At 41.1% G+C, this 27433-nt stretch overlaps 1 protein-coding gene across 1 annotated transcript in view; it reads right to left on the bottom strand.

Moving 5' to 3' along the window:
* Positions 1-21481: 21481 nt before the first annotated feature.
* Positions 21482-27433, bottom strand: part of LOC132817921 (transmembrane protein 127) — a 46833-nt gene continuing 40881 nt past the window's right edge. Inside the window, exon 3 of the mRNA XM_060828463.1 lies at positions 21482-23234. Coding sequence (XP_060684446.1) covers positions 22966-23234 — 269 coding nt within the window. The 3' untranslated portion in view covers positions 21482-22965. The remainder of the gene's footprint in view (positions 23235-27433) is intronic.

Raw genomic sequence — 27433 nt, forward strand, 5'->3', positions numbered from 1 at the left:
TCAAATAGTTCCCAAGGTCTGGAGTTTGCTTGTCAATTTGAAAACAAAGTTGATACTTATTGAACAACCAGATTCTAAGTTGAATTTCCATTTTATCCCATTTTTGGAGGTAAAATAGGAGGAATGGCATTGGTTTTGAACACTCTGAGATATAATTCCAACATTTGGCATTTAACACGAGTGATATCCAATGACATACATTGAAGAATATTGACACCTTGACTTTTTACAATATAAACCAGAAGCTTCCTTTTTTTTGCTGGAAGACGGTATATTTAATAAATCTTTCAGAGGTTCTTTATATATTGCAGCAGAGAAGGAAGGCACAAAGCCTATTGACTCCAAGTCAGCTCTTTAAAAGATTGATTCCATTAGTCCCATTATCATACATTTTCCCACTGCCTATAAATATTTCCCCCTCAAGTATTTACCAGCTGTTAATCCAATAGGCCACAATAGGAACTCTGTTTATTACTCTTGAACAAGCACTTGGCATACCCTTAGCCTCTTAGTTCATAAAAGTTTCCTTTATCTTCATGCTTTCATTGTGTTTTATGTACTCTTCACACGTTCCATGTAGTTCTCAAATATTAACATTAAAAATAATGTTAAAATGAATCTGTTTGCTCTGCAAGGTTGTTATCACAATATTGTTCAGAGACATTCCGGATGACAGAACACAGTCTCTGAAGGATCTGTCGGCTGGTTAATGTGTGTCTGACAGGAAAAACAATAAAATAACAGCAACATCATCAAGGCTCTATAATGGCTGAAGGTCAAACAAAGGTGAGAGCCATTTCAAATGTTAATGCACAAAAAAAATGTTTTCTCTGCAGTGCAGCAGCTAGCCATGCTGCTCTTTTCTCTAATACAATTACACCAGCTCATCCCAATGGGAGAAGTCCATTGAGGTAAAGTGAAGATTGGATAAAAATAGAGTACTCAGCAAGCTGTAAAGAAATTGTCTTTGAAAATGCTTGCAGCAACAACAAACACATAGACTAAATCTCTAAAGCCTTCTTTAATCTATTCAATTTTCTCCCAGATGCTGTTTTCACTATCCTGCAGCTCCTAACCAATTCCATTCCATTCAGCAATTGGTTCCAGACACATGGGTGGGGGAAACGCTGGTAAAGGTTTTCATAGGAACAGTGGAAGGCCAATCAATTATTACTTAGTAAAATTAGGCGTTTTAATGGCATGGATGAGGAAAGGAAATCATGTTTTAAGAGGTCATAAAGTTATATGGAAATGTTAAATGAACTATTACATAATTAACAACACAGATAATCTGTCATGGTTTTTTTTGAGGACAGGTTATCCAATCATGTTGGCCATTATTTAGACTTGACTTTTGAATGTTTAGCCTTTTTAATTTTGTTACTTGGTAAGTCTTTGAATGTCTGTGCTGATAGCAACATGTATGTATCTCCTTAATCAATCAGATTGTAGAGCTGTGAAGAACCAACTCAAGGTCAGCACATAGAACATAGAACACAGAAAGTTACAGCGCAGTACAGGCCCTTCAGCTCTCGATGTTGTGCCAACCTTGAAATTAATCTGATGCCCATCTAACCAACACCGTTCCATTATTATCCATATGTATGTCCAATACCCGTTTAAATGCTCTTAACGTCGATGAGTCTACTACTGTTGCAGGCAGGCCACTCCACACCCCGACTACTCTCTGAGTAAAGAAACTACCCCTGATATCTGTCCTAAATCTGTCACCCCTCAATTTACAGCTATGTCCCCTCGCGTTAGCCTTCACCATCCGAGGAAAAAGGCTCTCACTGTCCACCCTATCTAACCCTCTCATTATCTTGTACAACTCAATTGAGTCACCTCTCAACCTTCTTCTCTCCAATGAAAACAGCCTCAGTTCCCTCAGCCTTTCCTCACAAGACCTCCCTTCCATGCCAGGCAACATCCTAGTAAATCTCCTCTGAACCTTTCTCCCAGTTATACCTCTTTCCCTGCGGTATTATAAATGTAACCAAATTATGGTCACTGTCGCCAAAGTGCTCACCTACCTCCAAATCTAGCACCTGGCCAGGTTCATTCCCCACTACCAAATCCAATATGGCATTGCCCCCTGTTGACCTGTCTACATACTGTGTCAGAAAACCCTCCTGCACACATTGAACAAAAACTGACCCATCTAAATTACTTGAACTATAGCATTCCCAGTCAATGCTGGGGAAGTTAAAGTCCCCTATAACAACAACCATGTTACTCTCGCTCCTATCGAGAATCATCTTTGCTATTCTTTCCTTTACATCCCTGGAACAATTCAGAGGCCTTTAGAAAACTCACAACAGGGTGACCTGTCCTTTCTTGTTTTTAATTTCAGCCTCAGTGGGCCAGTCCTCAAGCATTCTCTCAGCTCCTTTAAAACTACGGAGCAAGAGTTAGTGTGGGTGAATTCAATGTGAAATCAGATACAGTAAGGGTAATGAAATATGGAAAGAAAGATTCATCAGGTGAATAAAAATAATTGAAAGCAAAATATTTTTAAAAATTTAAAAATGTAAAACCACAATCAAAAGCGGAAGGAATGAGATTCCATGATTCTAATAGTTAATTTTCATTGCCAAAGAGGCTAACTAGCAAGTGAACACTTATTATGTTCTTAAATGGCTATTTAGAATGGACTGGACAAGCCAACTTGCTGTAGGGAGTTTAGATAAGATCTAATGTGAAAAATAGCTACTTCACGCCACTCAATGTATTCCAATGGGAACTCAACCAGCAAAACGCCTTAATGTGCAAGTTTATTGGTGAATGTGTAACTCAGACAGTAAAACTCACATCTCCCCAGTTAGACCATGTACTTGCCCTTACCTGAAGTTGTTGTACCATTTGGGCTTAAGTAAGATTCAGTATCTTTGGTAGTAGCCGGATAGCCAAAGATTTTTTCCTATTTGAAGCGAAAACGGAAATTGCTGGAGAATTTCAACAAGTTTGGCAACATCTGTGGAGCGATAGCAGAGTTAACATTTTGAATCCAGTGAGTTCTGAAGGATAGTTACTGGACTTAAATCACTTCCTCTCCACAGATGCTGTTAGACCTATTGAATTTCTCCAGTAATTTCCATTTTTGCTTCAAATAGGAAAACATTTTTAGCTATCAGTCACTGCCAAAGGTATTGAATCTTACTTAAGTCTAAATGGGATTGAGTGTCACTAGCAATTTTTGTTTTTGTTTCAGATTTCCATGATCCAGTTTTTTGTTTTACTTTAAAGTTTTTCTACTTTCGATTCTGTGAGAGTACACGGCATTACTACATCTGGTATATTGTATGTTCAGAAATATAGATTGGCTGTTTTACTTGTAAAGGGAGTAGCTACCTGGGGTGCATGTACGCAAACTTTTGAAGACAGTTGACCAAATTGAAAACACTATCTGAAAGCGTATGCCGACTGTTTGGTTTGGAAAATAGAGGAATAGAACTTAAGAGCAAGGAAATAGTACAGTAATTGCACTTACATTCCAGCAGCTGCCATGGTGGGTTTAGAACTTGTCTCTCATTACCACTGCACCACTGTCTCCCCTCCCAGTCAATGGCATGTTTGATTACCCCGGTTCTAATTGCTCCCCTACCTCTGGTTGGGATCCAATCTCACCCTTGCTTTCGCGAAGTGCCTTAGGACACTCTATGTAGGAGGAATATGGGAATCACTGACTGCACAGGGATGGGTCAAATTTTCCAACATGTATATGTTAATCTGTAAGTGGAAAATTATCTTCTCAGATGTTGACTTCCTTTAAACAGATGAATGACAAATTATTTAATAGCTGCTGAAAATTAGTGAAACAAATCCTACCCTCAGCAACCTGAATAAGCAGCCCTACTAAAGTCTGCTTTCTGAAGAATGCAACAAAGGCTCAGTATTTCAGCTGCACAAATTATAGGTGTGGGATTTCTTCCCAAGGTTACGCATGAATAGAAGGGGTTTGAAGAGAGTTGTTGAAGAGAGAAAATAAGATACATGTAAAAGCAGGGGAGGTGAGAGTGATCTTTAATGATGCTGGGAATATATTACGATCCACTATATTTGATCTTAAGTCAATAATGCTAGTTTATTTTTGGAGCGCAATCACACTTTAACCCTTTATGCCACATGTTTACAAAGGGAGAGGGAAGTGGGTAGGAAGAGAATGGATGGATGTTCCCAGGATTCAGGACACTCTTGTGAAAGTAGACTGAGCAAGCTGGTCTTGTATTCTTTTAAGTTTTGAGGAATGAGAGGTGATCTCATCGAAACTTACAGAATACTTAAAGGGATAGACAGGGTAGGTGCAAGTAAGATGTTTCCTCTGACTGGGAAGTATGAAAACAGGGGCCACAATTTAAAAACAAGAGGGCTGCCACCTATGTCCAAGACAACAATATTATTTTCATTCAGAGATTATGAACCTTTGGAATTTTCTACCACACTGCTTTGGAGGGTCAGTCTTTGAATCCAGTTAAGGTACAGATTGAGAGATTTCTGATTACCGGTAAAGTACAGAGTTATGGGATTGCAGTGAGTAAAAGACATTGAAGTGTTCAATCAGCCACGATCATAGAATTGTAGAGTTGTACAGCATACAAGCAGACCCTTCAGTCCAACTCATCCATGCTGACCAGACATTCCAATTGGACATGATCCCATTTGACAGCATTTGGCCCATATCCCTCAAAACCCTTTCTATTCATGTACCCATCCAGGTGCCTTTTCAATGTTTTAGACTCCTCTACCATGGAGAAAAGATCTTGGCTATTCATTCTATCCATGCCCCTCATGGTTTTATAAACGTCTAAAATGTCATTCCTTAACCACTGACACTTCAGAGAAAATAGCCCCAGCCTATTCATCCTCTCCCTGTAGCTCAAATTCTCCAACCCCAGTCACATCCTTGTAAATCTTTTCTGGACCCTTTCTAGTTTAATAACAGTTTTCCTATAGGAGAGAGACCAGAACTGAACGCAGTATTCCAAAAGTGGTCTCAGGAATGTTAAATTGAACTGTGAGGCAGACTCAATGAACTGAATGGCTTACTCCTGATCCCATGGTACTATGAGGAGGGCTGAAATGAGATGGGAGTCTTTAACCAGAATTGTTTGTGTGGAGTAACTAATTTTAATGATTAATTCTATAAGTGTGAAGTACAATTTATTTATGATCAATCAGTCTGATAAAGAAATTAATTGACATTTTCTAACTAACTTCAAAAGTTAGTTGATAATGGACATAAGTTGATGACAATAATTCCAATTTGTACAACGTTGTATAATTCTGAAAGCTGATCAATAAAGTAAAGGTCAGACCCTGTCTCTGACAAACACTAGACATGAGCATTCATGAACATAACAGATATAAATTCTCAAACACCAGCATTACCTTGCTGTGCGTGAACATCAAAGCATTGAGGACTACTCCCACATGACCAGTTTAGTTTCTGAATTTGTCTTAATCAGCCAGACTCAATCTGGGATTATTCTGCTTTGGGTCTTGAAGTGTTTATTAATGTCAAAATTCTTCCATGTTAAAAGTTAAAAATCACACAACACCAGGTTATTATCCAACAGGCTTATTTGGAAGCACTAGCTTTCGGAGCGCTGCTCCTTCATCAGGTGATTGTGGAGAATAAGATTGTAAGACACAGAATTGAGGCAAAAGTTTACAGTGTGATGTAACTGAAATTATATATTGAAAAAGACCGAGATTGTTTCTTTCATATATAAATTGTAAAACCTTTTTTAAAAGTTACATTCTCAAGTGCACTTTAACAATTAACATTTTAGACCTCCGCTGCACCACTGTGACAGTTGCCTACTGCTCCATTCCCTGTCCTCATTTCAGGAACTCTAACCACAATGCCGTGTTTTCTCTCCTGGCTTACAGGCAAAAGCGCAAGCAGGAGACCCCCTCACGGATACAGGTCCAATGCTGGTCGGAGGAGGCAGAGGATCAACTCCGGTGCTGTCTGGATTTGGCTGATCGGTCCACATTCAAACAGTCCGCAGGTACCTTGTACGGGTATCCCACCACCATCACAGACTTTATCAGCAAGTGTGTGGAGGACTGTATACCGAGGAAGTCAATCCGGGTGTTCCCCAACAGGAAACCCTGGATGAATCAGGACATCCTGATAAAGGGCTTTTGCCCGAAACATCGATTTTCCTGCTCTTCAGATGCTGTCTGACCTGCTGTGCTTTTCTAGCACCACTCTAATCTAGACTCTGATCTCCAGCATCTGCAGTCCTCTCTTTCACTCAGAACCTGCTAAAAAACAGGTGTGAGGCCTTCAGATTAGGAGAACCACTCAAATATAAGGAATCCAAGTATGACTTTCACTCAGCCATTAAGACAGCCAAGGACCAATACAGATCTAGAGACCCAGACGGACATCCGGCGGTTATGGCAAGGACTGAATGACATCACAGGTTCTAAAATGAGACAGTGCAAGATAGCAGGCAATGACGCATCCCTCCCAGATCATCTCAACACCCTACATGCTCACTTTGAGCAGAATTTTGGCAGAGAGGTAATACCTATTCCAACAAGTTCTGACGAACCTATCCTAACAGTCACTGCATCAGAGGTCAGGTCAGTTTTCCTTTGTGTGAATCCAAGGAAAGCAATGGGACCAGATGGAGTACCAGGCAGTGCACTCAGAGTATGCACAGATCAACTGGCAGAGGTCTTCTCAGACATTTTCAACCTCTCCCTGTAGGAGGCCATAATCAGTGAAGATTAGGGACAATATTTCATCCTCACTAACATTCAACACTGGAGTCCCCCAGGGGTGCATACTCAGCCCCCTGCTGTACTCCCTGTATACCCATGACTGCGTCGCCAGACACATGCCATTTACAAGAGCACTGATGAGACCACATAGTCAGTCGAATCTCAGATGGTAATGAAACAGACTACAGATGGGAGGTGGAAGATCTGGGAAAATGGTGCACTGAGAATAACCTAGCTCTCAATGCTGACAAAATCAAGGAACTCATTATTGACTTTTGGCAGAATGTTACTTATGTCCCCCTACACATTAACAGCACAGAGGTGGAGTGAGTGGAGAATGTCAACCTCCTGAGAGTGATCATCCACAACAAGCTTTCTTGGACTCTTCATGTGGAAGCACTGGATTATAAAGGCCCAGGCAGCTGAGGAAATTTGGCATGTTGGTGAATATTCTTGTCAACTTTTCTAGGAGCGCCATCGAGACTATTCTGTTTGGATGTATCACTACCTGGTATGGCAACTGTACCATTCAAGATTGGAGATGGTTACAGAGAGTTGTGAACTTGGCCTGGACAATCACAAAGGCCAACCTCCCATCTATAGAATCCATTTACCAGGCCCGCTGTCAAGGAAAGGCCACCAGCCTTCTCAAAGATCCATCCCAACCTGGCAATGTTTTTCTACAAGTAAAAAGTGAGGTCTGCAGATGCTGGAGATCAGAGCTGAAAATGTGTTGCTGGTTAAAGCGCAGCAGGTCAGGCAGCATCCAAGGAACAGGAAATTCGACGTTTCGGGCACAAGCCCTTCATCAGGAATGTTTTTCTACAACCTCTACCATCGGGGAGAAGGTACAGAAGCCTAAACACACGCACCAGCCAGTTTTGAAACTGCCGTTAGAATACTGAATGGACGCAAAAACTCTTAACATTTGCCTGAAACTTTGTCGCTGTTTACCTATTATTTACTTATCTCTGCTACTTCACTCTGTGATCTGCCTGTATTGCTCGCAAAACAAAGCTTTTCACTGTGCCTCGGTACACATGACAATAAATTCAATTCAATTCAATTCATGATATATATTAACGGTTTAGACTGAAAGGCCTGATTAAGAGATCTATAAATGACGCAGAAGTTGGTCATGTTATTAATGATAATTTTATTATTTTATGACTTCTTTAATGTTTTATGATAATAATGGTTATGAAAATGCATAAAAGCACAAGGTGTTGATACTTAAGATATAATCATAGAAGAAACACAGTCAGCATGTAGGTACAGCAAGCAATTTGAAAAGTAAATGATACATGGATTTTTATTACAAGGGATAAGACTACAAGAATAAAGAAGTCTTGCTGCAATTATACAGGGCTTTTGTGAGATTACACCTTGATTAAGGTGTGCAGTTTGGTTCCCTACATTTAAGGCAGGGTATATTTGCATTGGCAAAAGTGAGGACTGCAGATGCTGGAAATCAGAGTCTAGATTAGAGAGGCGCTGGAAAAGCACAGCTGCTCAGGTGCCATCTGAGGAGCAGGAAAATCGACGTTTTGGGCAAAAGCCCTTCATCAGGAGGAGACAGTACAGCAAACGTTCACTAGATTGGTCCCTGCAATGAGGGAATGATGAGTGGCTAAGTAAATCGAGACTATACTATCAAGAGTTTAGAACAATGTGAATACCATTGAATTACACAAGGTTCAAAGGGGATTGACAGGGGAGATGCAGAGTTTGTTTTACCTAGCTCAGGACTGTAGAACACAAGACTCTGAAAAAGGGACTGATCATTTAGGACTGAGAGGGAGGGAAATTTCTTCACTCGAAGGCATGTGGGTGCTCCATCAAAAAATAGATTTAAGCCCAAGAAAGGCCAAGTTATAATCTCGAAGGATCCGAGGAAGGGGCAGGAATATACAGTTCAAGCCCATGATCAGCTGCAATCGTATTAATTGTCAGAGCAGCTCAACAGGAAATTTCTGGTGAAAATTGGCAAAATATCAATACAAGTTACAATCAACATGTTAACAAATGTTGGTGTGCCTCCGAGGAATACAATGGGTTCCTCAGGTGCTGAAACTGTGGATGCTATAAATTATTAATTGAAAAATTATAAATTCTGGAAATAAGAGAGGAAATAAGAGAGAATAGGAGTTGGCATTGTAAATCAAAACTATTACTTTCACCAGAAGGTACTTAGAATATGCATGAATCTTAGCCAATGAGTTGTCAGGTTGTTTGTGATACATGGTCATCTTTATAATCTCCCCATATTGAATCATAGAATCCCGACAGTGTGGAAACAGGCCATTTAGCACAGCAAGTCCACACTGACCCTCCAAAGACTATCCCACACCAGATCCATTCCCCTATTACTATACAGTTATCCCTAAATAATGCACTTAACCTACACACCCCTGAACACTATGAGCAACTTAACATGGCCAATTCACCTGACCTGCACATCTTTGGATTGTGGGAGGAAGACGGAGCACCCGGAGGAAACCCACGCAGACACGGGGAGAATGTGCAAACTCCACACAGATAGTTATCTGAGGCTGGAATCGAACCCGGGTCCAGTGCTAACCATTGAGTCACAGTGCCACCCTCCACTGATTGAAGAAGTGAGATTTTTTATTTTGCAAGGGATTATCTTGATATACTTATTAATCCCTTTAACTTGGTAGATGTAACTTTGGTGGTAAAGCATGGACTCTCAAATCCAAGTTAAATCTCAGTCACGGTTAATTGCTTTAATTTATAATATATTTTTACTGGAGTTTTGGTTCCTGACACACAAACATAGTGCAAATTATGGTCTGTGCAAAATGAAGATGTGCAGGAATAGAATGCAGAAGATCTTTTGTTGGTGTACAGAGGTTGGGGTGAAACCACATTTGAAGTACTGTGCATACTTTTGTCTCCTGATTATGAAAAAACAGAATTGCTTTTGGAAGGAGTTCAAGAAAGGTTCACTTAATTTATTCCCAGGTTGCAGTGTTTGCCTTATGAAGGAAGGATAAACGGGTCCTACCTGGTTGAGGTGCATTGTTTCAATTTAGCTATTTGGATACAGAACTGGCTCGAAGGTAGAAGACAGAGGGTGGTTATGGAGGGTTGCCTTTCAGACTGGAAGCCTGTGACCAGGGGTGTGCCATAAGGATCTGTGCTGGGTCCACTGCTTTTTGTCATTTATATAAATGATTCAAATGTGAACTTTGGAGGTACAGTTAGTGAGTTTGCAAAATTCACCATAATTGAAGATGTAGTGGACAGCGAAGAAGGTTACCTCAGATTACAATGGGATCCTGATCAGATGGACCAACTTGCCAAGGTGTGGCATTGGAGTTTAATTTAGATAAATGTAAGGTGCTGCATTTTGGTAAGGCAAATCAGGGCATGACTTGTACACTTATTGGTACGGTCCTGGGCAGTGTTGCTGAACAAAGAGACCTTGAAGTGCAGGTATGCCATGCTTTGTCACAATTATTGGAGGTGGAGACTGTGGGCTGTGCAAGCAGGATTTTCCAGCCTTTATTTTCTCTGGGCAATTGAATTTTAAATTTCTTCTCACCTTTTTCAGTGCGTCTCCATACATTCAGCACCCGGAGGTCACGGCTCTCTCTCAGATGTCCATATTGCATATCTTGATTACAAGTGTCCAGCAAATTATGAACCAGTGAGCAGTTCTTTGTACACTAGGTCTCTGGGTATGCATCTGTCATCCATCTGATGAATATGGCTGAGTGACCTTGTGGAGGTTTACAAAATTATGAGGGGCATGGATAGGATAGGATAAGATACCTAAGGGGAAACTTTTTCCACACAGAGGGTGGTACATGAATGGAATGAACTGCCAGAGGATGTGGTGGAGGCTGGTACGATTCCAATATTTGAGGCATTTGGATGGGTATATGAATAGGAAGGGTTTGGAGGGATATGGGCCAGGTGCTGGCAGGTGTGACTAGATTGGGTTGGGATATCTGGTCGGCATGGACGGGTTGGACCAAAGGCTCTACAACTCAATGACTCCATGATTCTAAGAACTCTGAGTTAGTGACCTGATTTTGCGAAGTGATGCTGAGAAGAGAGATTGGAGACAGCGAAGGCAGAAACCGTCGAGCCTTTTTTCCTGCCAGGAATATTTTGTCCAGGTTTCACTGCTGTGGGGGAGTACACTGAAATCACAGGCTTGGTAAAGTCATAGTTTGTTGTTTTCAGTCAGATTGCTGTCATTTCACAATCTCTTACTCAGCTTGGACACAACAGCTGCTGCTTTTGCAATGTGTTGATTTGAAGTGACAGATTTAGACATCTCTGTCAAAGTAGCTATATATTGATCCCAAATGATTGCCTCAGCCATCTCCCCTAGCCACCTTATCCTTCATGCTTCTAGGCAACAGGATGGAAAATGAAGATTGGTTTGACAATAGTGACACAGAAATCAACTTTGTGAAAATTTTAAAAAGTCTTGCCTTCAAGACAAATAAAAGCCGATTGAGCTGAAGGAAATAATTTACAATTATATGTCACTGAATGTATTTAAGACCGAGATAGATAGGTTCTTGATTGGTACGGGGATTAAGGGTTACAGGGAGAAGACAGGAGAAACATATCAGCCGTGATCGAATGAGAGGGCAGACTTGATGGGCCAAATGGCCTAACTTTGCTCCTATATCTTTTGGTCTTATACAGCACTTTTCATGCCTCCTGGACATCAAAGATCATAAACATACTTGCTGCAGGACTGGACAGGAACAAGAGTGAGGACACTGGCTTAATTTTTATTGCTTTAACCAAGAGTCATTGTGACATTTGTAACAATCTGATTGCAAAAATTCTGTCTTTATCTCAGCAGGCATTAAAACTTCTAGGTTAAAATGAGCAAAGTCACACAGCAGAAACACCTGCGGAGAAACCTACAACTGCACATCTTTACTGTAATTATGCTGTAGTGCGTGTTTTACAACAGACTGTTCAAGGAATTCAGTCTGTCCAACTCCCTCTAGTTCGGTGCCACTGATCTTCGACTGTAAAGATCAATGCCGCATATTCACTCACCTCTGACCATTTGCTTTGGGAATTCTCTCTGAAAGGAGAGAACCATTAATCTTCAACAAAAATTGTTGGGGTTAACATCTTCACCACCTGTAGGGTGTGCTTTAATGTCTGGGTAGTTTGTTCTTGCTACACCCAGTGCATTTTAATGTGTGTTCTTTGTAAACAGGTTTAGAATTTTACATATGGTACACAGAAGAAATCTCTCCCTCAAATAGCATCATCAATCATTCCATCTGCTTCACGGGGTGAAGATGGTTTGCAGTAAGGGATATCCCAGGTGAATAAATTAATTGTTAGAGGGAGGGAATCTGTCAACCTGTTTGTGGAATACACCTTCAGGTGTGGGGCTCAGAGGGAGGGCCCTGTGGTGTCTGCAGCTTCTGTCAATCTCTCCCACCTTGAAAATGTCCTCTAAACCTGGGCATTACCTCAGCCTCAGTCACCATAGAAACCGTATCAGTTTGTATTCTGCTGCCACCTTCTGGGATGTCCAGGTATAACAGGACTCCTTGAGCTGCAAAACTTATGCAATGAAGTGTAAGGAAAATGGAAATTTGTTCCCACCCTGATAAATAAATATCATTGAAGAATACCATGCAGACTGTATCTGGGGAGTCATTGTATAGACATTCTCTCTCTCACACACACACACACATTCACACAGAAATGTTTCCCCCTAAAAGACCAGAAACTGTTTGTTTATTTGCTGTGTGTACAGTCGTAGTTGCAGACTTAAGCAACAGCCCGGTCAATGGCCAGATGGAATTCTTCAAGGCTATCTTCAATTTTAGTCAGTGGATAGTACTTGACAATGTGAGTCATTGTTTGGGCTGGTCCAGAGCTGCTTCCTGAAGTTGCAGCGAGGGAGGGCTGCAGAATAACTTGATTGTTTCAGAACGTGGCTGAAGAACTTCAGGGCAGAGGAGATGACCAGGGGGTCACAGGGAGAAAGAGAGACTCACTGAGATCTTTGCAAAGGGAGGAGGAATATTTCTTCAAGATGGGCATCCTTGGAAGACGCTTTACAAGAGCGATGAAGGAACAATGATACATGTCTAAGTAAGGACAGTCAAGGGGATTAACTGTTCCAAAGCTCTTGTTATAGCTTCCACGGTCCATTCTTTTGAACTCATCAAGAACTGTACTCTCCATCTCCACCACAATCCAAGTCCTGTCCGACCATCATTTCCATCAAAACAAGATCCTCAGAATATTAATTTTTTACAAGAACATTTGAAGATGCAGAGGATGGTGTGTGTATGGAATGAGCTGCCAGAGGAAGTGGTGGAGGCTGGTACAATCGCAACTGTCCATCTCTCTGAGTCTGAGAGTCTATGTCAAAACCATTTCCTTCTCAACCCATGTGTTGTGCATACCCTTGGCTAGATCAGCATTAAATGTTCATCTGTCATTTTCCTGTAGTAGGTGGTAGTGAGCTCCATTCTTGAACAGTTGCACTCCTTTTGATATAGATACATTCACAGGGCTGTTAGGAAGAGAATTGCAGGATTCTGACCCAGGAATAACAGCACTACAGTTCCAAGTCAGGATGTTGTTGGACAAGGTGAAGTAGTGCCCTTTCCTTTCTAAGTGATGGAGGTGGTGGGATTAGAAAATGCTTGGCGAGTTGCTACAGCATATAAAAGCTCTGAAGAAGTCACTTAGACTCGAAACATTAACTTGCTCTCTCTCTCCATGGATGCTGTCTGACCCGCTGTGATCTCCAGCATTTGTTGTTTTCAGGACAGATGCCAGCATTTTGCAGTAATTCGCTCCTATAAAAGGTGTAATACATGGCTGCCACTCTGCATCAGTGATGGAGCTATTTAAAGTGGTGGATGAGATGCCAAACAGGCTGTTTTGTTGTGGATGGTGACAATCTTCCTGAGTGTTGTTGAAGCTGCACCCATCCAGGCAAGTGAAGAATATTCCATCACTCTCCAGACTGTATCTTGAAGATGGTAGTTAGGCTTTCGGGAGCCAGGAAGAGAGTTACTTTCCATAGAATTCCATAGAAGTTTGATTTGCTTTTGCACTTAGCTGGTCCAATTCAGTTTCTGATCAATAGTGACCCATAGGATATTGGTGGTTTGGGATTCAGCAATGGTAATGCCATTGAATATAGTGGGAAATGTTGATATTCCTCTTTGTTGGGCACGTCATTGCCTGATTTCTGAGTCCCTGAACTGTGGTTTCACAGAGCTAGAAGAGGACAAAAATCAGTAATAGGACCAGCAGTGTTATTCAATCCCAATCCAATTGATAAAGTATAAAAGCAAACTTTAATTCTTCTCTAAATAATTAGTTACAAAATTACATATATCTGCTGCTTGCCTACACAATTTCCCCGCTGCCTCATTTTACAGTTTTTTGAGAAACTAAAAATCAAATAAAGCAAATTAAACTATGAACTGCCCCTTAAAGGGGCACCATACCTAAATCAAAAACTTCAAATACAACTTATCAAATTAAATTAAAATATCATTCCTGGATGGATGTTGATTCTAGACCTTGTAGCACCTACCAATTACAGAAGACCTAAAGTACACCGTAGACATCATGTTCTTCTCTTTCCAAGGTCGTCCAGGACTGGACATAGCCACAAAAGAGAGAGGCAAGCAATAGGGCTGAACAAATCCCTTATCCATCCATTGCTTGGATCTTTAAACAGCCAGGAAAATCGAGACTTTGGGCCAGAGCCCTTCATCAGGAATGAGGCTGGGAGCCTCAGAGGTGGAGGGACAAATGGCAGCGGGGGAGCTGGGGAGAAGGTAGCTGAGAGTGCAATAGGTGGATGGAGGTGGGGATAAAGGTGATAGGTCGGAGAGGAGGGTGGAAGGATACATGGGAAGGAAGATTTACATGTGGGACAGGTCATGAGGACGGTGCTGAGTTTGAAGGTTGGAACTGGGATAAGGTGGGAGGAGGGGAAAAGAGGAAACTGGTGAAGTCCACATTGATGCTCTGGGATTGAAGGGTCCCAAGGCGGAAGATGAGGCACTCTTCCTCCAGGTGTCGGGTGGTGAGGGAGTGGCGATGGAGGAACTGTCCTCGGGAGAGTGGGAGGTGAAATTTTCAGCCACAGGGCGGTGGGGCTGATTGGTGCGGGTGTCCCGGAGATGTTCTCTAAAGCGCTCTGAGAGAAGGCGTCCAGTCTCCCCAATGTAGAGGAGACCGCATCGGGAGCAACGGATACAATAAATGATATTGGTGGATGTGCAGGTGAAACTTTGATGGATGTGGAAGACTCCTTGAGGGCCTTGGACGGAGGTGACAAGGGAGGTGTGGGCGCAGGTTTTGCAATTCCTGCAGTGGCAGGGGAAGGTGCCAGGATGGGAGGGTGGGTTGTTGGGGGGCGTGGACCTGACCAGGTAGTCATGGAGGGAACAGTCTTTGCAAAAAGCAGATAGGGGGTGAGCGACTTGTAGGTGGTGGTGGTCCCATGTAGCTGCTGCTAGTGTCCATCAAGGTTGTAGAAGTACAGAGCAGCCTCGGTGAGTTCTTTAGAAGGAGAAAACACTGAAGAGTAACAAAAAATTAATTTATATTATTTCACAGAGCAGGTTGTGCAGCACATTTCCTTATAACGTGATACATTTGGCCTTAATCTTTGCACATAATTTATTCTGCAGAGCTCATTGCTTGCTCCCCTAAAACTCAAAGTAGAAATAAATTCTTATTCTCAGCTTTAATTTTATAAAAGAAAATGCACACTGACAATTAAATGCAAAATGAATAAAACATACAGCGAAAAGGTCAGTTGAGATAAAACTAGAAAACAGGTGGCTGTTAATTCACATCATATTCTTATCTACAGAAATTACAATTAAATGCCAAAACAATTTGCATATCTAGCTTCCTACACAGTGTGATAACTTCTAGTTTACTTTGTGATGGAGCCACTTTCATTAGCTCAGTGCAGCAGTATTATACCATGAATCTTCAGATTTTAACAACATACTCCTTGCTAGAACTCTGCCTCTGCAAAACTGATTCACTCACAATGACCAACGATTTTCCTGCTCTCGGATGCTGCCTAACCAGCTTTGCTTTTCCAGCATCATTCTGATCTAAACTCTGGTTTCCAGCATCTGTAGTCCTTACTTTTGCACAGCTCCCAAGAGGTCTATCTGCCTCTATCCTCCCTTTCCCAAGCCTTTCTCAGCCCACTTTCAGCTTTTCATATAAGACCATAAGGCATAGGTGGCCATTTGGCCCATCCACCTGCTCCACTATTCAGTGAGTTCCTGGCTGATCTGATAAACACCAACTTCACGTACCTGCTTTTCTCCATAGCCCTTCTTATATTACTGATTAAAGGTTTTTCTCAAATATAGTTAACAACCAGCCCCTACAGCCTCTTTATTCTTTCTGCCAAAGTGTATAATCTCACATTTTTCCACATTACGTTCTATCTGCCAAATTTTTGCCCACTCACTTAATATTTCTATCTCCGTCTGCAGACTTTTTGCGTTATTCTCAGAGCTTGTGTTCCCACCAATTTTTGTGTCATCCACAAGCTTGGCAATAATACAGTCACTTCCCTAATCCACCATTACTTGTACGTTGTATGTAATATTGTAATGGTGGCCCCTGGCACTGTTCCCCATGGCACTCCACTGCTTATAAGTTACCATTATGAAATTCTATTTTTATCCAAACTCTCTATCTTCTACTGGTTAACTAACCCTCTCCTCACTTTAATATAATACTCCTAATACCATTAGCTCTTATCTTATCAAGTAGTCTAACATGCAGTACCTTTTCAAACATCTTTAGAAAATCCAAATACATTATATTCACTAGTTCCCCTTTATTTATCCTGTTTGGTATTTCCTCAGAGAATTCTAAAACATTTGTCTGGTGTGAATCCCTTTCCTGAAGCCAAGCTGACTCTGTTTGATGATGGATTTCTAAATGCGCTGCTATTGCATGTTTTATAATAGACTCTAACATTTTCCCAAAGACAAATGTTAAACTACCCTGCCTATAGTGACCCCTTTTTTTGTCTCCTTGGCTTTTTGAATAAGGATGTTACACTGGCAGTTTTCCAATCCTTTGGACCTTTTCCAGAACCTAATAATTCTTGGAAGATGGAGAAAGTGAGGACTGCAGATGCTGGAGATCAGAGCTGAAAATGTGTTGCTGGAAAAGCTCAGAGGTCGGGCAGCATCCAAAGAGCGGGTGAATCGACGTTTTGGGCATGAGCCTTCTTATTCCTGAAGAAGGGCTCATGCCCGAAATGTCGATTCTCCTGCTCTTTGGATGCTGCCTGACCTGCTGAGCTTTTCCAGCAACACATTTTCAATTCTTGGAAGATGACTACCAGTGCATCCATTATCTCTGTAGCTGCTTCCTTCAAAATCCTATGATGCAACTTATCAGATCTGGGGGCATTTGTTAGTCTTTAGTTTCAATCGCAACTTTTCTCTAGTAATCAATATTGTATTGTATTCCCTTCCCTACTTGTCAAGTTATTTAGTAATTTGGAATGCCAGTGTCTTCCACTGTGAAAGATGATGCAAAGTATTTGTTCAAATCCTCTGCCATTTCCAGTTTTCCCACTATTATTTCCCAGCCTCATCCCATATGTTTCAATAAGATTTCTCCTACTAAAGTCTAATAGATAAGGGCTTAATCTGTTTAGCTATTTTTGATAAGTCAACCCCTCCAGCCTAGTGAATCTCTTTTGAGCTGCCTCCAATGACAGTATACCCTTTAATAAATACAGGGACTAAAACTGTATTTGAACTCCAGGTGTAACCTCACCAATAACCTGTACAGTTGTAACAAGAATTCCCTAGTTTTAAACTCCAACGCCCTAGCAATAAAAACTAAAATGTTATGTGCCTTCTTAATTACTTGCTACATCTGCAAGCTAACTTTGTGTTTCATGGATAAGAACATCCACTGTCTTTGCTGCAGAGAATAGCATATATTCCCCAACTATGCCATCCCCAATTACTGCTACATTCCATTCCCCCCCCCCCCCCCCCCCCACACCCGCCATTTAAATGGCACTCTCTACCAATGTTTTTCACCAGTTCAGTCATCCTCCCCGCAGTTTGTGCCCTCATCCACACCAGGAGTAAGAAGTTGACTTGCACTGACTACTACTGTCAGTCACCTTGGCGGGCAACTTACATTAAACAAACAGTAATGCGTCAAGAGAAAAATATGATCTTTTTCTGTTGGTGCATCTTCAAAAATGAATGTTGGTGAAAGTTTCAAATGATATCCTTCTTATGAACAACTGTAGGGTTTCCATCCCTTTTTCATAATACCCTCAGAATAAAGAATAAAGGGTCGCACATTTAAGACAGGGACAAAGAGGAATTTTGTTCTCAGTGTGTAGTGATCCTGTGAAATTCTCAACCACAGAAGGCTGTCATTAGGGTATATTCAAGACAAAGAGATTTTTAATTAGTAAGGGAATGATGGGGGAAACACAGCAAAGTGGAGTTGGGGGTTATAAAACCATTCACAATCTTATTGAAATGCTTGTTTCTGCTCCTACATTTTGTGTTCTTATTCCAGCACCATGGAACAACCCTTTGTCCTAGATGCCTGCCTCAATACGGACAGCACATTTCCTTATCTTCTAGCCTCCTGCAGCATCATCTTACACAAGAAGCTAAGTATCAGGAGCAGGAGTAGACCATTCAGCCTATTGGAATGTTTCCATTTTACAGGGCATTGAATCCTGTGCGCAGCTTTGGTCTCCTTATTTAACAAAAGGTGTTAATGCATTGGAAACAGTTCAGAGCAGGTTTGCTAAATTGACATATTAAAGGAGGGGGATGTATTATGAGGATGAGTTAGACCGATGGGCTTGTTTCCATTGGAATCTAGAAAAGTGAAGGGTGACCATAGAACCTGAACAATGATGACAAGATGAATGTGGAAATGTTCCCTCTTATGGGTGAATCCAGATCTCAGAGACCCTGCTTAATGATTGAGACATGCCCTTTTATGACAGGGATGAAGTGAAATGACTTCCCTCAGAGGATTGTGCAACTTTGGAACTCTCTGTCTCCAAAAGTGGTGGTCACCTGAACATTGAATATTTTTAAGGCAGAGGTTGATAGATGTTTGCCAGAAAAGGACATCAGGGTCGATGGAAATTGAAATACGGGTGTACCGAGATCTCATCAATTGGCAGAGCAGGTGGAGGGGCCAAATTCTACACTTAATCTGCATATTTGCAATTGCAATAAATATTATTCCTTTTCTTTTTCAAAATAAACCAAAGCTATTTACAGTCACAGTTCAAAAACACTTCAGTAGCAAACATATCCTTTTAAAAAGAAGTGAGGAAAGGCCATGTTACCACCTTCATGCCTCACCTACCTCTCACCGTCTCTGATAGCAATGCTAGGATGCAATCATTCAGTCCCGAAGATGTCAGTCTTTCGCCTAGTCCCTTAGATTTTCCTGCTGATAATAACTCAAGTTCATCACTCTTGAAAAACAATCACCTGTTCCTGGAATACCTTTATTAACATGTTTTGAAATATCAAAGAAAGAAGTGTTTATCAAATTTCAAGTGTTAGACATATATTTTCACTGCATTGATTGACTACAGGACTCTGCTTCATTACGGTATGTTGGCCATAACATTGGTCAACATTGTGTTTGTGCTACCATGGATTATGGTCCTTTTCCCATTTGGGGGAATTCAAGACAGAACAAACCACTGCTTGGAAACTCTGAAGTGATCTGAATATCCAGAGCCTTTGAAAAGTAGCAACTTTCAACATATATTAGTGAAACAGGCCCCAGCATGGCTTTAATTGACCAGAAATCTGGAATAACTTATATCATTTTCTTTTTAGTTTTGATGGAGACCATTGCTTATATTTTCATTCGGCTGAACACATTATGAATCCTTGGCTGAGTTTCAACGGTGTAAACCATTTATCTTTACAGGGGGCTGGATATGTTCACATTTTGCTTGTTGTTTAACAAGTTGTTATTAATAATAATTTGTCTGCCCCTGATATGTTTAGTGAAATGGATGTTAATTTGTTTTTTCAACAGATTTATTACTTTGGGGGATTCAATCTTCTTAACTCAGTGTTATAAATGAGACGTTTTCTCCTTTCAGTGTGAATTGCGTTTGCATGACAGGGTATATTAAATTGTGAGAAGTATTTTTCCTCTCTGCATGATTCCTGATATCTTCCCATATACTGAGTAGCAATGGAGGGAATGGGAGTAACACAGAGTATGGATGGGGAATGTTGAGCACAAGAAAGAATAGAAGGATATATAAGGAATGTGTGTTTGAGGCCTGATACTCATCTTTAAAACTGGATCAATATCACAATAAACAGGAGTGTTCTAACCTGCTGGCTTAGCTATGGGCCTTCTTTTATTCTCAGCACCGGTCTGCCTCTGGGGTTGATCAAGTAAAAAGTGAGGTCTGCAGATGCTGGAGATCAGAACTGAAAATGTGTTGCTGGTTAAAGCGCAGCAGGTCAGGCAGTATCCAAGGAACAGGAAATTCGACATTTTGGGCATAAGCCCTTCATCAGGAGGGCTTCCTGATGAAGGGCTTATGCCCGAAATGTCGAATTTCCTGTTCCTTGGATGCTGCCTGACCTGCTGCGCTTTAACCAGCAACACATTTTCAGCTCTGGGGTTGATCGACCCACTCCATTTGCCCATCTTCTAATTGGTCCCCCAGAGTGAAAATACAGCAAACAGGGATAGCCTTGAAGGAGATGGACCTGCCAGGTCAGGACGTTACCTGACTTGATGGAAGTCCACCAAAATATTTGGTCAATATATCTGCAATTTCTCATTCCTACATTTATTCCTGTTCTGTCTCCAATGAAACATTTTCTTCAGCTACTTTCATGTAATAGCTCATAATTCCTCCCTATTTCATTGCTTTTAGGTCAACGTTTGCCGATTTCTACAACTTTGCCACTCATCAGGCTTGCTCGTGTTTGGCACAATACTATAAGCCTATTCTTTTAAGTTAGTACTATCCTTAGTTCTTTAATTAGATCCTCAATGTCACTTGTCAACTTAGAACATAGAACATAACAGCACAGCACAGGTCTTTCAGCCCTTGATGTTGTGCCAACTTCTTCTCTCCCTAACCTATGTATCTTTAGTTCTTCCATACAGGTGACTTATACACTTTTTCTTTGTATCTTAATAAATAAATCTTTAATACTTTTCTGCTCCTTGCTATAATTTTTCCAGCAGACCCCTCAACATGTCTTTGTTGCAAGATTCTCAGATGTGGGCAATACTGACCAGACGTGTGTGTGTGTGTGTGCGTGCGTGCGTGCGTGTGTGTGTGTGCGTGTATTACCCTTCCCTAGATGGGGCTCTCACGTGTGTATTACCCTTCCCTAGATGGGGCTCTCACATTTTTGAGGTAATTGTACTCAATAGGAAATTGTAAGACAATGATCAAGGATTGCTGCTCTTATAGTTACTGACAACAAATTTAGAGGTGAGGCCAAAGACATTTGGTCAATTCCAGCACTGCAACCAAATTCCACATCAGCATGCCAGCGATGGTCAACTGGATTTTCAACCGTCTGTGCATTTGAGGCAATATATAAATATTGGTCAGCATCATCTTGGTAGTAACCCTATTATTCCAGTTTGGTCCAGGAAAAGGAGGTTTCCTTATCTTACCTTGACCCAGAAAAACCAGACGGAGACATTTGGAAACTTCACTGGTGTTTATTCATGCATTTGTAAGTGAGAAACATGCTTCCCATGAGGAAACTGGATCTCCCTGAGCTGTTACAAAACACTGATTTTTATGTTACTTTTTACATGAACATTACATGATTTGAACGTACCAGCAACCTATAATACATATGATTACATTCATTCAACCATGGTCAAATTTTAACTATGATGTTTGAATGGTAAGTTAACACTAGGGCACACACAGAGGTAATGGGGAACCAAACAGATGGCCAACCACTGTCTTTAATCTTGTTTTGATGGGACACCTAACCTTTACTTACTGTAATATCATATCTGTTCAATGCTCCAGTAACGCCTTAGGGTGGCATGTCTACTCTTCTCTGCTCCTAGCCTAACACTGTTCACATGAAAGTGCTATTGCCCCTCTGTCCCCTTTTGGAACTCTGGGACATGACCATTTTTCTTAACCCTTTCTCCTCCGTCTGTGTCTCATTTGTTCTGCTGACATATCTGACCCTAAGTAGCCTCAATAAGCTGAATTAATAAAAGGTAAGGGAAGAAAAGGCAATAAAATAGGAGCCGGAATAGGCCATTTGGCTCCTTTAGCCTGCCCTCCATTTCATAAAATCACAGCTGAATTGATTGTCATCTCAACTTGTCAATCAAAAGTCTGTCTAACTCAGTATATTCAAAGGCACCGGCTCCAATTGTCTGGATTAGATAATAATTTCAAAGGTTTAAGGCCTTCTGAAACATGCAGTCATTTATTTAAATTCTTTGCACTTTTCTAGACTCCCTCATGAGGGAAAACATACTTCGAAATGGAGGGATGTGGCTTTGAAATGGAGAAGAGCTCTGCTCCCTGGTCAACCATATTCATTTGACCATACTTGATGTCCATCAGTCATCCAATACTGATTTACCAGAAGTTAGAGCATTGGGACAGAAAAAGATCATTAGAAGTTCTTCAGAAAAGGAAAAGGAACATTGACAATGAAAGTCACTGGATAGCAATCAGGAATCAAAGGAGCATCTGATTTGACCATTTGACCTTTAGCCAGGACATGAAGGTTAATTGTAATGTTCCATCAGCTGCCATACCTCAGGCTGATAAAGTCAACACAATACAGGGGGGTCAAGGTTGTGCTGTACAGCTCAGTATCTTTTATTGATTTTGATCAGTGATTGAGCAATCCCTTCAGAAAAGCTACTTCAATTGGTGTCAAAGAATAATAAAAAATAAAAAAACAAAACTGATCAGCGAAACATTAAAGCATCTTTTCTCTTTCTCAGCTTTTCAGCTTTCAATAACCAGTGGTAAAAACCATTGGCCCTTTTCATTTTAAACTGACCAGTCCCCTCTGCAGTGTTGGCTGCCCAACGTCCCTGGGTGCTGCATTTCTTCACAGTTAAAATGCGATCAGAACCCTAGGTCAACTAGACAGCTCCAAACAAGTACATGGTGATGCAGTGCAAGATGTTTAGCCAAATCTAGTCATTGTCTTGGCATTGTTCATGTGTTACCAGAGTGGACTCTTCTTCTGTTCTGCTCCCCAGCAGTCTTGGGTCCTTCAACAGGGACTTGTGTAGACTTAGGGCTGAGGCAGTTACTGAGAACATCACACCAAAGACAGCAATCACAAAACTTTCACCCAGGGTTGCCTGCATCGCTATCTTCTGAAATTCCTTTCTCCTCAGTCTTGTCTTCACCTCAAAGAACAGGTATGAGCATAGTGCCAATGACACCATGTCCAAAGTGGCTGCAAAACAGAAAATCAAAGCAGTCTCATCATTCATTCTAACAACAAGACTTTTCAATAGATTTGATGGGGTAATGGTATCTCTCATATTGGTGATGTTATCTCCTAGATTCCCCAAGTCTAGGTTGAGTTAACCCTAAGTTGAGATAACCTCATATCTACACAAGCCCCTAGACTCTTCAAAAGACTTAATCAGAGAAAGTCTTGTAACACACTGGCTCAGGGTTACCTTAACAATATGTGAATAGTTGCACTAGCAACTTCCATTTCTATATAACTGTATATGCACAGAATTTCACCTACCCACAGATTAGAGACAGGATAAATGGGGTGGGTGGTAAGGGAAGCAAGTCCAGCAATTGAAGAGGTGACAATCTAGTGGTATTATTGCTGGACTATTAATCCTGAGACCCAGGTAAGGTTCTGGGAACCTTTGTTCAAATCCTGCCACAGCAGATGATGAAATTTAAATCCAATAAAAATCTAGAATTAAGAGTCTAAAGATGATCATGAAAGCATTGTCAGAAAAAGCCATTTGTTCACTAATGTCCTTTAGGGAAAGAAACTGCCATCTTTATCTGGTCTGGCCGACACGTGACTCCCGGCCTACAGCAATATGCAATTAGGGATGGGCAATAAATGCTGGTCTAGCCAGCTTTGCCCTCATCGAATGAATTTATCAAGAGCCAAATGCGTTGCCAAATGAAAGTGCATTTAAGGAACTATCCAAAACGCGGCAAATTAATTGCTGATTAATGCACATTCAGAATAGTATTGACAGCAAGCAATAATCAGATATTCAACTCAGGTGTTGATTCTGTATAGAATACAAAGGAGAAATTCTGTATGTTGCATTGTTTCAGAACCCCAACATGCCCACAGGAAATCAAAATATGTCAAACTCAACAATCACAATAAATATATTTTGGCCTTTGTTGCTGTCTTATCAAAATTTCACTATTTACACTTTCACATTTTTCAACTGGAATTTGGAATGCGTCTTTTCCTTGCTTGAGGTTATTAATTTAAATACTGTAAAGAACATCAAGATCCATTGCTACTAACTCCTAACAACTGCTCCTTATGGGCTCCAGAGACATAGAATCATACAGCATGGCAAATGACCCTTCAGTCAACTTGCCCACGCTGATCAGGTTTCCTAAACTGAACGAGTCCCATTTGCCTACATTTGGCCCATATCTCTCTAAACCTTCCCTATTCATGTACCTGTGCAAATGTCTTTTAAACACTGTAATTGTACCTGCCTCTACCACTTCCTCTGAGACAAAAAAACTGCAGATGTTGGAATCTAAAGCAGACAAGCACGAGGCTGGAAGAACACAGCAAGCCAGGCAACTTCAGGGGGTGGAGAAATCAATGTTTTGGGAGTAACCCTTCTTCAGGACTGGGGGGGGGAGTTGCAGGTAAAGGGGGAAGTGGGGGCAGAGTGGTGAAGTGGGGATAGGTGAAGACATGCAGAAGGTATGAGCTTATTGGTTAATGGGAGGGATGAATCCGCTTGGTGGCAGGTAGCAGTGGAAGGGACCCTCTGGCAGTTCATTCCATAAATACACCGTTGTCTGTGTGAAAAAGTTGCCCCTTAGGTCTCTTTTAAATATTGCCCCTCTCACCTTAAACCTACACCCTCTAGTTTTGGACTCCTTTTTGCTGAGGTAAAGACCTTATCTATGCCTCTCATGATCTTATAAATTCTACAAGGTCACTTGTCAGCCTTTTATGCTCCAGAGAAAAATGTCCCAGCCTCTCCTTATAACTCAAACTCTCGTCTCATTAACATCCTTGTAAATCTTTTCTGCCCCCTTTTCAGTTTAATAATATACTTCCTAGAGCTGGGTGACCAGAACTGTACACGGTATTCCAAACGTAGCCTCACCAATGTTTTCTCCTCTACTCAATGCTCTGACCAAGTAAAGCAAGCATACTAAACACCTTCTTCACTACCTTGTCTACCTGTGACACAACTTTCAATAAACTGTGTACCTGCGCCCCTAGGTCTCTCTGTTCAACAACTGTCCCAGGGCCCTCCCATTAACTGTGGAAGTCCCACATTGGTTTGTCTGATTAAAATGCAACACATCATATTAAACTCTATCTGACACTTTTCGGCCCATTGGGCCAGTTAATCAACATCTCATTGTACTCTTAGATAACCTTCTTCACTGCCTACTGTATGACCAATTTTGGTCTCATACTGTACTTTTTCAAAACCTGTAATCAACTCTCACAGGAGTTGGCAGATATGGAGGATTTTAAAAACTTGCACAATGTGTATATATTTAGATAGATGCCATTGGGAGCGATTAAAGATTTGGAGACAATGCTAAAATTAGACAAATAGCAAAGGGCTACTTATAAGACAAGTACAGCAATAAAAATAGTGGATTCTATTCATTGCTATGAAGTGTGAGGAAATAATCATAGAATCATAGGATCTCTACTCTGTAGAAATAAGCCATTCGGTCCATCAAGTCTGCACCAACCCTCCAAAGAGCATCCCACCCACACCCAGCCCCCCTTATCCCTCCAACACTGCATTTATAGTGACTAACCCACCTAGCCTGGACACTACAGGGCTATTTAGCATGGCTAATTCACCATACCTGCATATCTTTGGACTGAAGGAGGAAACCAGAGCGCACAGAGGAAACCCACACAGACACGGGGAGAACATGCGAACTCCAAACAGACTGTCACCCAAGGCTGGAATCGAACCTGGGTCCATGAGCTACTGTGCTGCCTTACTAATCCGTGATTAATAATAATTTGCCAGTTTTCCTCCTATCCTCAAACCCACATATTCAAACATATCCCTCACTACTGAAATTAAACCCTACACTTTCTGTGCTCGTGTCTCCCTCTGCTTGCTGACTCACGTCGAGTTCTTCAGCACAATTCCTGTGACTACAGAACTGCTAAACATTGACCTGAGCATCAGCTCCCTCCTTTCATATTTCCTTCAGAACGTTCAGAGTCACGTCCCATCTGGTTTAGGTTTCCTGCAGGATTGCATTTTGTCTTTTAGTGCACTGTTAAATTCATTTGCATAAAATTCATAACATGTCATTTTAATTAGGTCATTCATCAACATAGAATAAGTAACTGCTTCAAAATTGCAACATTACATGAACCCATTAACTTGTAGGGTACCAAAGAAAATTTAGCTCTTTAATTCACCGAGTTTCGGCATAGCACTTACTTTACTGATAGCACATTCCCTTATGGATTCTTAATGAAAGAAAATGACTGGTCTAGCCTGAATATCAGAATAGCATGCCTGTGATCGCTTGGTTTTCCAAATCTCTCACTTTCGTCTTGTCTGTGTTATGAAGTTATAGGCATGCACTGTACCTTTAAGAGAGAGTGAAAGCTGGCAAGGACTTAACAAGCACAAAGTGTGCTGAAAAATTTAAAACTGTAACATTTCCCTGTGAAACAAATAGCTGGAGCTGAATTGCTATGTTACACAACATATTTGAATTTGGCCAATCAGTTTAATTTATAGTAAAAAATGAGGTCTGCAGATGCTGGAGATCACAGCTGCAAATGTGTTGCTGGTCAAAGCACAGCAGGTTAGGCAGCATCTCAGGAATAGAGAATTCGACGTTTCGAGCATAAGCCCTTCATCAGGGCTTATGCTCGAAACGTCGAATTCTCTATTCCTGAGATGCTGCCTAACCTGCTGTGCTTTGACCAGCAACACATTTGCAGTTTAATTTATACACCAGATACCAAAATCCAGTCAAATTCAAATTTGGCTAATCAGTTTAACTTATGCCCCAAGATACCAAAATCCAATCAAATTCAAATTTTATTGTTTTGATAATATCAAACCAATGAGACGATCTGATCTTTTGGGGTATAAAAATCAGGCATTTTGAACAGTTAGCCAGAATGGCAAAGTGCACTAACAAACAAAAAGGCCCACAGAATCAGTCTCTGAAAGGTACCTGTTCATATGAAATCTGGGCAGCAGAAGACGGAAAAAAAAACCTTGAGCCAGACGAAGATTTTTCATCTACAGAGGAAGATTCAGAGGAGAATCGAAACCGCTGACTGGTTTTGAAATTTGAATTTTTTGTAAATCTTAATTGAGGAGTTTTATCGGATGAGTATATTGTGGTAGAGTGGGAGGTCAACAAATCGTTAAGACAAAGGAGGATTACAGCGTTGATAGCTAT

This window comes from Hemiscyllium ocellatum, chromosome 1, assembly GCF_020745735.1.
Source record: "Hemiscyllium ocellatum isolate sHemOce1 chromosome 1, sHemOce1.pat.X.cur, whole genome shotgun sequence".
Lineage (NCBI taxonomy): Eukaryota > Metazoa > Chordata > Chondrichthyes > Orectolobiformes > Hemiscylliidae > Hemiscyllium > Hemiscyllium ocellatum.